The sequence below is a fragment of the Falco rusticolus genome, chromosome 3 (assembly GCF_015220075.1).
Source record: "Falco rusticolus isolate bFalRus1 chromosome 3, bFalRus1.pri, whole genome shotgun sequence".
NCBI classification, from domain to species: domain Eukaryota; kingdom Metazoa; phylum Chordata; class Aves; order Falconiformes; family Falconidae; genus Falco; species Falco rusticolus.
The window spans coordinates 42,808,146-42,823,171 of NC_051189.1; the positions used below are offsets into that span (position 1 = coordinate 42,808,146).

General features: G+C 38.5%; 1 protein-coding gene across 5 annotated transcripts in view; it reads left to right on the plus strand.

Annotated features, from left to right (window-relative positions):
• Positions 1 to 414: 414 nt before the first annotated feature.
• ARMC1 (armadillo repeat containing 1) overlaps positions 415 to 15,026 on the plus strand; it is a 33,732-nt gene continuing 19,120 nt past the window's right edge. Inside the window, exons 1-4 of one of the 5 annotated variants that reach the window (XM_037379527.1) lie at positions 415 to 570; positions 3,370 to 3,570; positions 7,160 to 7,225; positions 7,690 to 7,781. In XM_037379527.1, coding sequence (XP_037235424.1) covers positions 3,379 to 3,570; positions 7,160 to 7,225; positions 7,690 to 7,781 — 350 coding nt within the window. In that variant the 5' untranslated portion in view covers positions 415 to 570; positions 3,370 to 3,378. Of the gene's footprint in view, positions 571 to 951; positions 1,126 to 3,366; positions 3,571 to 7,159; positions 7,226 to 7,689; positions 7,782 to 15,026 lie in introns of those variants that run through there. The other 4 variants (XM_037379529.1, XM_037379524.1, XM_037379525.1 and 1 more) reach the window with 4 other exon arrangements.

The following is a 15,026-nucleotide window of genomic DNA, read 5'->3' on the forward strand; positions in this document are numbered from 1 at the left end:
GCGGGGTCTCCCAGCGCGGCACCGCGGATAGCGGGGCTACCGGGGCGTTATCGATCCGGTGGCGTGGGGGAGTTGACGGTGTCGGACGTGCTTGGGGTCCGGCCGGGGAAGGGAGGGCTTTTCCTAGCGTTCCTCCGCAGCCCCGGCGGTGGCTAACGGCTCTGGCAGGTGGCTGCTGCCGACTAATGGCGCACTGGGGCGCGGGGGTACGGCGGCGGTGCCGCCGTTGTCTCTGTGGGTAGCACCGGCTGTGTCCCGCGCAAACGGGCAAGGAAGGGCAGCGAGTGGCGGCGCGCCCACGAGGCGAGAGGCGGTTCTGTGGGGCCGGCCGGGGGACGCCCGGACAGCCGGGGGACGGTGCCGGGGCGAAGGGCACCGCAGAAGTTCCCCCGTGCTGCATTTAGGTTTAAGGATTATTGAGGCGGCATTTCAGATTTTAAAAACTTTCCTGGAAGCTGTACTCGAACGTTTCAAAGACCAACTGCCGTGAGTGGAGCAGAGGAATGCGAAAACGAGAAAGCCTTTGCCGCTTGGGGCGGGGAGGAACCCAAAGCTTCAGATAGGGTTAAGGTGTGCTTATGCTAAAAGAAATGTTAATTGTCTGGGCGTCGTGGGGCGGGGACTACCCGCGTGGGGGTTCAAAACGGGCGTAGGCGCTGGGTCTCCATGCGGAATTAGGCGTATTTAGCACTATATTGTTTTACAATACGCTTCACTTGAGCAGTAAGTTCTGGTGGTGGCCATCTATGGGGCGGGGAAAAAAAGTTACTATAAATAAATAGGACTAAGGGGCCACGTTCCCTCCGCCGCTCCCTCCCAGTAGCGGTCCTGCGGCCCGGCCCGAACTGCAGCTCCCGGCGTGCACAGCGGGGCGGCCGCCGGCAGCCAATCGTACCTCGGCAGGAACAAAGCGCGCTGCGAGTGGCGGAGAAGCGCGGGCGGCCCCCGCCAATCGGGTTGCGGGGTGGTGGACGGTGCCGGGGTCAGAGCGGGCCCTGGCGGGTGGTGCGTGTGCGGCGGGCCCGGCTGCCGGTCTCCTCCCGCTGCCCTCCGCAGGCCGTGCCGCCCCCGCGGGCGATGGGGACGCGGGGCTGAGCTGCTCGGCTGGGGACGTCTTTTGCGGCGGTACGGTGCCGGGGAGGGGAACAGGCCGCGCTGGGGGGCGGGAACTGGGGAAGCGGGGGATGGCTGTGAGAGGGGGGCGGCGAGGCCGTCTGGGGTCCCTCCTGCCCTCCCTAACCGCATCCCGGAGCTCACGTCACCCGGACGCTGGAGGGTTGTGCCTCCGTCGGGCGATGGGCCCAGGAACTGAGCCCCGGGGCCTTGTCGCAGCCGGGTTGTGAGCTCCGCCGCTTAGGGAACGCTTAATGTGACAGCGGAGGTGTGAAGCTGTGGCCGTGCCCCTCCTGGGCCTCCCCGGTGAGGGCGTAGAGTGGAACGGGAGACCGAAGCAGGGAGATGCCGTAATGTGATCTCAAAGCTACAGGGAGGAGAAAGGAGTCGGTACTTGGCTAACTTCTCTGCTAGGCCCCCAAATTCTAGATAACTTCGTAAAACTTTTTAAACAGCTTAATTGTTTTTTACGTTAAAGGCTGCCTAAGGTCCTAGTTTGCATAAAATTGGTTGGTGTAGGTGACAGAGAAGGTAAGGATTCAGTTGTGGCTGAGGAGAGAATGAGAAGGGTCTGGGGAGGACATGAGTGGCCTTGTGGGGTAGGAGGGGAGTAAAATTTGGCTTAGTGCTTTTTTGGGATCTTAAAAGAAAAAAGGCAAAATGTCAGGATGGAGAGAGTTGTAGGAATGATCAGGTGCTCAGGTTGCAGAACTGGAAGTCAGAGACTTTGGTTAACATCAACTCTATAACTGCCTTGATTTTTAAGTTTTGAATAAGTTCCTTTGTCACCTATGAAAAGTATTTAACTTCTCTGTTAAGCAGTATTAAGTTAGTTACGTTTTTTTTTCCTATCCAGAGTTGTCTGTTTTGGAAATATAAATTATTTTTCATTGGTTGAGCTGCTCTATTTCCCAGTTGATCTCTTTTGGCTTGTGATAGTCAAGAAAAATAGCCTGGAGACTAATCATTGGCATGTACTTTTAACATTAGCGCTCTGTCTTGAAGGAAGGACCAGTGACTTGGAGATTAACAGCATTTTATTCTATGTGAAAATGTGAGAAATTATCACAGCCAAAATGTGTGTTTGTGGTTTGTTGTTTTTGATGAATATGATTATTTTGTGTTGCTGAAAGGCTTGCCTTCAGTAAGGAAACAATATGTTTGTGGAATAGTTTTGGGAAATGATGTTGAAAGACTGTGACAGCTTATGGATTTAATTTGTTTTATTTTTATGCAGAGGAAAAGTGAGGGAACACAAATTAACTATGTGTTTGCTCACACTTTGGTGCCTTAAGAAAAGTTACTTGCATGAGTTGGTAACTGGGCCAGGACCACAGTTAGTATTTCATGGTTTCAGAGGCACATAATCAGCCTTTTGAAGGAAACCAGGTTTTTTTACCAAGATGTAGTATTTTTTCTGAGTAAAGGTATGCTTTTTGTGGCTATTAAGTAGTTATTCCTTGTTAAACAACTCTGGAATCTGATACTTTGAAGCTAACACGTGTCTCCTTTGAAAGTGATCTGGTGCCTTGGACTTTGGCTTGAACAAGGCGTGACCTGCTTTCTTTTTGCTGAAGGGTGCTAGTGAAAAAAAACCCCAAAACCAAAAACAAAACAAAACCCCCCAAACCCCCCAAAAACAACCCACAAACACACCAACAAAAACCCAGCCTCTAAAACCCTTTTTGCCTTTGAATGAGTAAATGAGTATGGCCTTACACTAGTTATTTGACATACAGGTCCAGATTAAAACTTCATGTTCCCTGTGTTTGATGCAGTGTTAGTCTTACGCTGGCTTTTCTGGTTCATTTTTGTGTCAAATCTGATTATTGCTAAAGGTACTCAGAAAATGTGTATTTTGATTTTACACATGTTTATACAGAAGAATGTTTATAGAATTCTAGTGCCTTGTGAGAAAACTATGGATTTCTCAGAAATATTTTGTCAGTAATGTAAAAACCCAACACAAATACACTCCTGTAAAGGCTGACCGGTCTGAAATTATCTATAGGGAACAAATAAAAATATCATTAACCCAACCTACCTGTTCTCTGAATAGGAATTTTAGATTTCCAGTTTACAAATTTCAAGATCCACATCCTTATCAATTTGATCCACATTCTGTGAATCCTAGTCCTTGGTTTTTTATACTTATGTGGCTATAACAGATCAGTGTCTTTGTGCTTTTGTCTTACCCCATTTATTATCAATTAAAAATAAGTATTAGTAATAATGATTTAAATTTTTTTTCAGCAGGTACTTTGTATGCATGCTGCAGAAAAAATGAATTCTACTATGAGTGAGGAGCCTGACGCATTATCTGTAGTTAACCAACTCAGAGATCTAGCAGCTGACCCATTGAACAGACGGGCCATTGTTCAGGATCAAGGATGCCTGCCAGGTCTTATTCTGTTTTTGGACCATCCCAACCCTCCAGTTGTTCATTCAGCTTTACTAGTAAGTGCTGGAGATAAATTTGTATGTCAGTGGGACATTTTGTAAGTTTGCTAATGTGTCTTTAAACAAGTAAACATGTAACAAAACCTGGTTTTATGTTACATTGATACTCGTTATACTTTTTTAAAAAAACCACGTATTTCAGAAGTTGTTTAACAAGGACAGATTATTCCAGGGGAATTTTGGTTTTTTGAAATAGATTAATTTACTTTGCATTTTTCCCCTAATACAGCTATGTCACTTTTTGTGTGGAGGGAGCTAAGCACCCTTAAATCCCTTTCTTAAGATGAAGTCATGTAGCATGGTAAATATACACAGTGATTCCACATTCATATTGTAAAACGAAAATAAAACCCCTTTAGGATTATTAAGGTTAGAAACAACCTCCAGAGGTGACGTAGTCCAGTCCCATGCTCAAATTAAGCATGCTGAGGTGATGGCTCAGGGTTGTATCTGCTTGATCTGTGAGCACCTTGAAGGATGGAGATTCCGTAACCTCTTTGGCACTGTGTTCCAGCATTTGACTGCCCTCATGGTATTTAAAAAAAACAAACCACACACCCCCAAAACCAACCCCAAATCTATTAGTATCTAATACAACTTGTTCCAGCGTTTGTCCGTTTCTTCTTGTTCTAAATCATAAATCCTCAAGTCTGTGCTTCTCATGCCGAATCTAAATACTAAAAAAATGCATGTTTCTTGTTTAGAAGCAGGACAAACAAAAGACAAATTTTTGTTTTAAGTCTAATTCAGTTCCTCTAAGATTTTAAGTTACTGAAATTTATGTGATGGTGTTTTTTCCATTTTCCTGTCATTATTGAATTATGAACAATGTGAAACTAAAGAACAAAGAGCTCTGGCTTTCACACGTGTTATACTCTATACCATTAAGACCTGTCTATACCATAATTATGTATTTTTCTTTTGTTTAACTTTCATAGTGGATATTAGTGGACTTCTTGGAATTACTTTGGTGTGTCTGATGCTCTTCTGGGTTCAAGGAATGAGGTCCCATAATTCAGGAGACCTGTGTCCTGCTAATTGGTTTTTAGGTTAGCTTTGCCATAGCATTTGCTAGACTATAATGTTCTTCACTGGAAGAACTTTGAGTTGAGTTTATGGTTCTTAAGAATATGTTGCATTGGTTTTCTTCCCAGTGCAGTTTCCTTAGCTTGCGTTCTTAAAAAAGGATCTTGTTTAGATGTCTCACTCATTTTCCTTTCTTTGCTCATTTCGGCTGTGTATTCTCACTGCCTGCACAAGATTCAGTGATCGGTCTGTGATCTTTACAAAAATTAACTGTGTTAAAAGGACTGACTTTGTCAGAATGATGAGGGCTAATCCAGTTTGCAGTGTGGTTCCACAGCCTCAGATATTATTCAAGCTGTGTTGTGTAAGGGCATCTTGTTGGCTGGGAATGGGAGACAGTTGTGTTCTATTTAGTGATAACCTGCAGTTAGAGTGGATTAAGAATCAGGATTTAGAGACCATGCTATATTCCAGGATCCTGGCTGCAGTCACAAATAGGTCTGTTTACTGTGAAAACGTGTTTTTGTTCTGCTACTCAGACACTGTGTTCATGAGTTCTGAAACCTCTTAGGTTCTGTAGCTTTTAATATCTTTGCTGATAACTTTTTAGTCTTCACTTTTGGTATTTTTCCATACTGGAAGGTCATCTTGTTTTGTTTTTCTAGCCATCCCATTGGTCAAAAAGGTGCTTCCATTTAAATGGGAATCATTAAATGCAATGATTTTCCATTAAGTTTGTACATAATAGAAGGATGAACAGCATTGACTTTAAATCTCTTATTGTGTTCTGCGATTCCCATAGCTGAAAGTGGAAATAATCTGTATGCATCACAATAGTTCCCTATGTAACTTTTAAAAATATGTTTTAGAATCTTTCATGGAGGATGTTTTCTTCCCCATATACAGTTTCAGCTGAGTAATTTCTTCTATCTGATCAAGAAGTGGTATGTTTTTCTATAATTTTCTTTTAGTTTTGATTCCAGGAATTCTTTATGGTACCCTTCAAATGCTGAAAATTTTTTAATATTTTAAATAAAAAAAAAATCAGAAATAACCCAGGCAATACTACTTTTTTCATCGTAAGTTTGGACTAAAATAAAAAAAACTCTCACGTTAAGAAACTGTATGAACATTTCACTTATAAAACATCAAAGGTGTCTTTTGTTAATAATATTGACAACAGTGTATTTTTATATATATGGAGATAGTCCTATTGATTATCATGAAATTACAGTGTGACCTTAAAGCTAACATAGGTGTTTTGCTGAACACAGGCTGAACCAAAATCCGTAATACTAATCTTCCTTATGCCTTCAATAGTCTGTGATTTAATAAGCATAAATGATTGTACTTCTTAGAAAGTGTAGACCTTTGCAGGTGGACTAAGACCTGAAAAGTCGGGTCACTTAAGTTGTTCTGATAACTTTGTCTTTGGTTTTGTTTTAATGGAGGTCACATTTGTGTGTAGAGTATGTAACAGATGGAAAGAGACTGCCTACATTTTGACTCAAATAATTAGCTGTTGAAAGAACATGTTTTTCTTCATCCAACAATGTTATAACCTTACTAAATTGTCTGAACAGATCAGAAACTTTTTCCACCTAACTAATGAAAGTTAGTAATTCAGAGCTATCATTCAGGTATTTTTCCATAGCCAAGAAGTGAGAAAATAAATGTATATACAGCCTATATAAATAGCAATTATTACTACTGATCCACATCAGGAAATAGCAAAAATTACATTTAGAGTTCTTATGTCAGACAGCAGCTGGACTTTCTCAAAAGGCAATAAAATGGTCTTGAATTTTACCAAATGTGCTGAAGATGATGTAGAAAAAAAACCCTCAGATAATTAATAAATTCTCTGTCTCTGAAGGAATTAAGGAGCATATTATTTTTAAAGGAGCTATTGAGCAGCATAGCTATTATATGACTGTATTTAAAGAACGAAGAATTGTAAACACTTCTAAACCTTGCTATCACAAACCCTATTTTATAAACTATTGTATTTATGTATTGCAGAATTTTGCAAGTGCAGTTCTTGTACCTACATCAGTAAGACATTGATTAGAGCATGACGCAGCACAGTACCCCTTTGGAGGTTCCTTCTAAGAAAACTTTGTCAGGTCTAACAGTAGAGAGATGTGTCATGAAAAGCAGGACTGACAGTTTAACTGTATTATTTAAGAATATTATGTTAGGGTGATTGTGCAAATGCACAGTTGCTGACTGGGGTCAGCATTGTTAAGCCATACAAAGAGTCTACCTTGAAGGTCAAATAAGGAAAACCTTTGGCAACAAGTAAGTGTAAATTCCCAGTTTAGGCAACAATAACCTAAGCAGCTTTCCACTGCTTGTGTCCTTATTCCTGCATGGAGTGATGAATATTGCAGTTGGTCTTCAGAAGCTTATAAATGTGGTAGACCTCTTTCTGCAGACAGTAGAAACTTGGTGGTGGTAAGTTTTCTCGTGCTGGGGGAGCCCATAGAATTGGTGGAACTAGAAGCATAGCATGTAAAAATTACTTTCGATCTCAGATCACTTAAATGTTTGTTGGAAGGGACTTCTGGAAGTCATTCACTTCAGCTTCCTGCTTGAATTGGGACTATCACCAGCACTGAATCAGGTCAGTTGTAGCTTTGTCTCATTGATTGTGCAGTCCCACTAGGTCATCTGTTCTAGTGTTGAACTACCTTCAGAGTGAAAAAACTTGCATAATACCTGATTTGAACTTCCCAAGCTATAATTTTGTGGCTGCTCCCTCTGGTTACATTGCCTGCTGCTGTAGAGGAAAGTTTGGCTTAATCTTTGTAAAGGCTTTTTGAGTAGTTGTAAACAGCTGTTAGATTGTCCCTTAGACTTGCTTAGCTGGTCAAACCCAGTCTCTCAACTTTTTCTCATAGATTAGATATGCTATGCTTTCTGTGCATTTATAAGAATAAAACAATTTTTTAATGTTCACAGTAGGTGATAATAGTCTTTATGTTCTTACTAGAACTCACACTGTGAATATTTTGCAGATGTACACTAATAAAAATGAATGATAATGTAGTGGACTTACTGCTGATTTGCTGTGCTCTTTTCTTTTAGGCTCTTCGCTATTTGGCAGAGTGCCGTGCCAACAGAGAAAAGATGAAAAGTGAATTGGGTATGATGCTCAGCCTACAGAATGTAATACAAAAGTAAGTTTATGATGGGTTGTATCCAAAAGCAGTGTAAACATAACATTCTGATGCAAAGTAAAACCCTGACTGTTTATATAGACTGTAGTCTACAAGAAATCTTCATTTGAAAGTAATTTGCCTAACTAATAATTAATACTGTCTCTTCCCTTTAGCTTCTTTTACAATTGTTCTCGTTGTTTAAGGTTGCCTTGTACTAGTGCATTTAATGAAATTGGTTGGCATCTGCCACATTTATTCTTTGAATCCCACCTTCAGGAAGGGAAATTTATATGTAGTGTGTTTTGATGTATTTTTGAAGGTATGTATCTGCAGTTCTGTGTGGAGGAAATATTTTGCAGGTGGACTTGAAGTTAGTGAGGTTCCTAGTGGTCTAATTTCTTTGTAGACCATGTCAGCTGGGTTATGCCTCTTAAAATTTGTGACTGTTGGATTTCGTTAAGATTGCTGACAGTTGAGTCTTGAATGCTGGAAGCTGTGTGGGTGTATGCACCCTGAAGAAGATGCACGTGTGCTTATCAATAGAAATTATATGATTAATATTAATAGAAAATATATAGAATATAATATATAATCTTATATGATTAATCATTAATAGAAAGTATGATGAGCTAAGATGAATCATTAGCAAAAAAACCCAACCCTAACCTCCTTCAAAGATTAGTCTTCTATAGCAAAAATTAATTTGCCATCACATTATCAAAAAGTGGTGATTTTACACACAGTTTGATAGTGCTCTAGTTAACTGGACTTTTCAGATGTGAGAGACTGTGAGGGAGGCGAAAAGTCATATTGCTGCATGTATCTTAGATGAATGGTTGAAACAAATATTTAGAAAAGGATGAAACACAAGCAAAATTGTATATTAAAGATTCAAATGGAAAGCTTTTGAATCTTTGATAATGTTAGTTGAATCTCTAATGTATCACTTGTGGTATAAGTTACAAGTTTTTTTTAGAAAAAAACAAGGCTAGGCTTTGGTAGTTCCTTTATCTCATAGCCCCTCCTTTCTTTCTTTGTTATATCTCTTTCTGACACTGCTTATCTAAAGGTGTGAACCTGAAGAACTGGAGAGGAAATTCTGGTCTGTTCACAATCCTACATGTTGTGTGATCTAAGAAAGATTAAAACTGTGTTCCTTGAAGTACTTCATTAATTCTGAAACTGAATTCTACAGTTATATAGAAACATTAATTCTAAAGCTGAAACTAGCAACATTATGTATTGACATGAAATTTAGCATTATGCCCAAATATCATCTTATTATTCAGCAGTTACCCAAAACACAAGGATTTAAAACAAATGTCTTAATTTGGATGCTGAGCCAAATTACTAGAATGCAGAAGATAATAATTCACAATTTTTTTGAATAATGTAATTAGAATTTTTTGAAATGATAGGTGTTTTTAATAGGATGTATGGGGAAAAGATGGAATTAAGTCTTACAGTATACACCTTTTTTAAGGACAAGCATAATTAAAGTAAAATAGACAGAAGCCTTTGATTGGTACTTTTATAATAGCAGTAGGAACTGAAATATTTAGGTAATAACAGAAGCATGTATTTCTGGAGGGCTTACTTTTAGTATAGATTATGTGTCTATTTAGAGCATAGAGACATCCTTAAGTTGTTGAAAGGGGAATCATAGTTCATTATCAGTCTCTGCAGCTTACAAATATTACTCTGGAAACAGTCATAATTAAAACTTTTGTTTAAAGAATGTTATGGAAATCTCTTCGACAACATTTTTTCTACTCCTCAGTTTCAAGGACCAAAAGAATGTGAAGTTCAGAAATGTGCAGAAAAGGAGAGAGCAGTCAGTAAGAACTGGAAATCTTGTAGGTGTTCTTTTTTTCTAGAAAGCTCTTTGGCAAGAGTAAGAACATGCATTTGATTTGTATGCTTGTAACATTTGGAAAGTGTGATATCATGAAAATTTAAATACATAGCATCTTCAGACACAAGACTTTGTCATGCACTTGTCAGGATTTTAGGCTTTAATGTTGACAGGAAATGCTGAAGCTAAGTTTTGTATTGCCTGCAGAAATATAAAGAAAGATGGTGGAAAAGTTTCTCACAAAAAACCCCAGGGTTTTGGGATCGTATTTTTTTTTTGTTAGAAGGTCTGTAGGAGAGAAAACAAGGTCTCCACCTTCAGATTTGCTTTACAAAATGCAGATTCTAGCTTTTAATGTGACTTCAGCTTACCAGAAGATACTGTAGTCTTCTAAACTGAAACTAACCATTAATAAACACAGTAATAAATGCTTTGGTCTTAATGACTTCATGCTGTGTGTTCCAGTTCACTTTCTAGATTCTGTGTATCTAGCTCATCTAATCTCTTTTGGTTACTTATTTATATCAATTTAATTTGGGGTTAAGATTTTTTTTTGGTGATGTGTTTATAAAAATGCAAGCAAATCATACAAAGAGATATGACGTTCTGTCCATGTTCTGGTTTTCCAGTTATTGCACGGTTCTTTCAAGTAGGACAGAACCCATCATCTTCTGGACCAAACTTTTAGTCACTGGCTTTTTGCTTTTGACAGGTTCAGCACATGTTGTGTTCTGAATCTTTGCCTTTCATCAAGGATTTTGTAACTCTCATTGTTTACTTTCCTTGACTTCTCACTTAACCAAATAACATTCAGCGGCTTTCCCTGTTCAGTACTGAATTATGACAAGCTGTATTCTGCCACTGGTAAAGCTGTGTTACGTCTTTTCAAGCAATGAAATGGAGCTCGTGTACACGCAAGTCTCAAACTGAATGTCATTTCAGACTTGATGTCCATCTGCACTGAGCTGACATTCTGCTTAGGAAGTCAAGAGTTTGTTTAGAATTCAATTCTCTTTTGCTTTCAGTTATGTAAATCCTGAAATTTGAGGGCTTTTCTCATCATGTGAGTGTCTCTTTATAAGACCTGAAGGTCTCTAATAGACACCTCAAGTTCAGGTGTGGGATTTCTTGTTGTGACCTGCCTACAGCTAACTAGTCTTAACTGATCTTTAAATGGTCGATGCCATCAACTGGAAAATAGTTGGAGTTGATTTGCTACTTAGGACTTCTTCTAATAGTACATGGGAGCCTCAGACCCAAGCCAAAACTTTTTTGTTGCAAGTAATACGCAACCAATGGAAGAAGAATATAGTACTTGTTTACACTTATCATGAAGGTAAAGTACTGTTTCCTTCATAAGACTACTGAGGATGAGAGTTGAAATTGAGTGCCACCTGCTTATCCAGTGATAAGCAGTAAATTATACTTTGTACTGCATCATGGAAAATGAGTAGGAAATATTTGAGAGACATTCAAGTTTAACTGTAGCTCTTTGAGGTACCTTCATGTCTCATTTCATGACTTACCAGTCCCCTAGTATTATCTAGTCACCTTTTTGCTGTTTGCTTATAAGCAGCATTATGGTCATTTATGAAAATAATTTTGCTGCTTTAAATGAATGTTTGGATGAGTCCTTAGTTGTTGCTACGTTTCACCTAAGGAACAAAGGATAGGTTTTAGGTTCACAGTGACAGTGATTTTTTTCAAGATGTATAAACACTAGTTTTTGTTAACAGAAGAGTAACAGATTTTAGATGTAGAGACTAGAGCCTGTAGCCTCTAGAGCAGAAATTTGAAATGTCAGTTCTGAGGAGTACAGAATAAAGATTTGAAGGCGGTGAGATATTTATATATTTAGGATTTTTTTTCAGACTGAACTTGATTTGGAACATGTATGACTTTCTGAGATACTTCATGTGAAAGGCTTTGTACATTTCCACGTTTTCTAGGACATACAAGAAGCTGTTCAAATTGCATGGAATACTTCAAAACATTATTCAAATGTAAAAGTTTCTTTTGCCCTATTCTATACTTGCTGGTTTTTTCCTTAGCAGGGGAGGTTTCTTTTTTGTTAATTCACATCTGCTTATTTTTAAGTGAAGCTTGATGCATCTTTCCGTGTTATAAGCTAGGAGTAGTAACTGTGTTGGAGAGAAATCAGTTAAAATCTCTACCTGCAGGTTTCCCAACTTTTTTTTTTAAAATGCTTGATACTGCTTTATTGCTATCACAAAAATGTCTCACTCCTTTGCCAGGTGACTGAGTACCTGTAAGCATATGTGTAGATGTGTTTGTGTAAATAGGTAAAAAGGAGAGGAGAAATTGAGGCCTGTTGTGAGAATGGTGTTTCATTGTATTCTGGCAGCCATCAGCAGTTATTTAATACTGAAAACTGGTTTAGTTGCTGGCTTTATGAATTACATGGAGGACTTAATGTGTCCGTATGGACTTTATAAAATGTTAATAGCAGCTTCTAGAATTAAAATTAATTAGGATTTATAGCCTACAAGGAAATATACTAATTTGTGTTCAGAGTGAAAGTGACTTTTGATGGACAGTAAAGGTCAAAGTTCATAATTTTTCATAATCTTTATGAGCAGCATAATGGTACTGTTTAAATATAACTAACATGTATTTAAAAAAAAAAACCTGATGAAGAGTCAATATACTGAATAGCTCTTATTATGGAACGGCAAATTACTGAGAGTAAAATTCCAATTACTTAGCTAAAAGAGCTTTTCAAGATAGTCTTCCTTTGCCAGGGTGTCAGATTTAACAAGCTGAACTAAATCCAGTGCATTAATCAGCTCTTCCAATTTATTACTTGCCTAAGAAGATTAGGGCAATTAATATGTGTTTAATTAGAGTCCCTTGCAGATCTGGTAAAATACATGCAGTCTATAATTGCTGACTTCTTACTCAATTTTAATTTTTGGTAGTCTTAATTACCTATACTTTTTGAAAATTTAATTATTCATTGAAACAGCAAAGTTTAAATTTATGATGTCTGACAAAAAAAAAGCCAAGTATTTCAGGTAGTATTTCCTGAAATCATAGGGATGTAGCATCTACTTTTACCATTTTTGTTATGGACTTCTTTTTCTCCTTTGTGAGAAAGGAGGAGTGGTTGAAGGAAGACAGGGCAAAGGCCATGTATTAGCAAGAAAGCTAACTACATATTTAAAGGGCTATCTGATGATGAAGGGGATGTTGCCATATCATAACTGTCTTACAGGTAATACTTTGAGAAGTCACACCTAAAAAAATTCTGTATATTTTTCACATCTACTGCATTTATACATTCATGCTATTGATTGGGATACTTAAAATTCTGATCTGCAAAAGAGAAGGAAGTAGCTTTTTACAGACTGTAGAGATTTTATTTTTCTATACCCCAATTGCTTAGTAATGTTATTTTAGTAATCCTTGGTATGTGGCATTTTTTTACGCATCAGAATTGAGAAATAGCTGAGGTTGGGTAATAGGAAGCATGATTCTGTTGCACGATTATTTTTGTACTCTACCATACTTGTATTTCTCTACTGAGAAGCTGTGTTTTTGACAAAAAGCATGGTTATCCTATGTCTTAAATATTCCTGCGAGCAGGAGGTTCCAAAAGTTTTGGTGTTAGAAATTATTCGTAAATTGCAGCGTATCGCCTGGAACAAGAGTAATAAACACATCTCTCTGTCTGTTCGATGTTAAGTTTCCTGGCCTTTCCTTTCCTGTTATTTTCCCAAGCCTCCTTGTTTTACCCATTTGTTACATTTTGTCTATTAGAAGGTAAGTGCTTCTAGAAAATTACACTGCTGGTTCCTGGCATGTCTCTTTGGGCTGTGGGGCTCCAGTCTATTCAGTGCTGAAGCAATGGGCTTGTTAATAATAGATGGTCACAGCAGGAAGTCTGCAGGCTGCTTTATTCAGCCTTGTTAAACAAAAGGGCTTAATATCCCCCTCCCCCACCCCTGGTTTCTTTAAGCAGTGTTTTTATTGTATATTTTGTTAATCTTAAGTTTCAGAAACAGGGGGTTTTTGAAGTTATTTTTGAAAAAGCATCCTCTGCCCAAAAACCTCCCAATGAAATATTAGGAAATGTAGGAAACGCCAGTATGTTCTGTTTAAATATACCACGTTATTTGTTCCAAGTGGCTGAATGCTCCTTTTGTCTGTTTTACAGCTTCCAGGTATTTGGAGGAGATCATATATATCAGAAGGAATGGAGGGATAGGGGACAGGGTGGGTTCAATGGTGTGGGCTACCTAGGTCAGTAAGGCATATACCCGGTAAAAGTTGTTACTCTTTTTGCTGTTGGGTTGTGGCAAACTAACCAGAGTTCAGACTTTCTCACAGTTCAGTGATTGTTTTTGAAAATGTTTTTGTTTTTCAGTACTCCAGTAGTATATTTAGCATTATGGAGGATATAGGAAATCATGATCTCAACACAGAGATGAGGCAGAGGGACAAATGGTAACAATAAATAAAACACAAAGTATTGATCATGTAAAATACTAGTTTTACAGTATTGGTGTTAACCTGGACTTTGATCATGATAATGGGCTTTCTGGGAGGATCTTAGGGCTTTTGTAAGATAAGAAAATAAGGTTTAAAGGCTTGGAAAGATGGATGTCATTTGTAAGAACAGTCCAAGACCTGACTGCTGACAATTCAAATGTAACTAGTATTTTACATGTTGAAATATTACTGTGGTTTTATGTTTTGCAGGGATAAATAGAAATTAGTAGTCATATAACTTTATTGTGAGTGATGCAATTTAGGCTGGGCTTATTGGTTTTATGAGTGTAGAATTGGTCACTGAGAAAAATACGAAAGTGTGACCAAATGGAAGTTCTGCCCTGTGCCCTACAAGATGTACTTGATGTTCTTTCAGTGTACTTCTGATGTTCTGTGGTGGTGGTTGTGGGTTTTTTATCTTGGGACCTTTCTGTAGTCAGAGGTATTACAAAGTCATTGTTTCTTCTTGCATGCAACTTACTTGCTTAGTGAGCTCTACGCAATCAGTACTGATTCTGTACTCAGCAGTTTAGGTGGTTGTCAACCTCTAGATTTGGCTTTTGTGTGTTTCTGTTATTTTTTTCGTTCTGTCATCTGTGTGTAATTCCTATTACAATGTTTTTGACTGTGCTCAGGAATACAGTTTGGTTTCACTTTTTGCTCTCCAAGCTACTACTTTTACCTTACGACGTTCCACTTGGTATCTGGCATCTGCATCAGGACTGTTGGTTGTGTGGCTTCTCATTATCTAATGTCTGTCTCAATTTAATTCAGATACTATATATCCATAGACTTCTTAGCATACCAGTTCAATACAATACTAGTTCAATATAGTAGCTTTTAGTATACTAGTTCAATGCATCAGTGAAACAGCGGACCAGCTACTTGTGTTACTG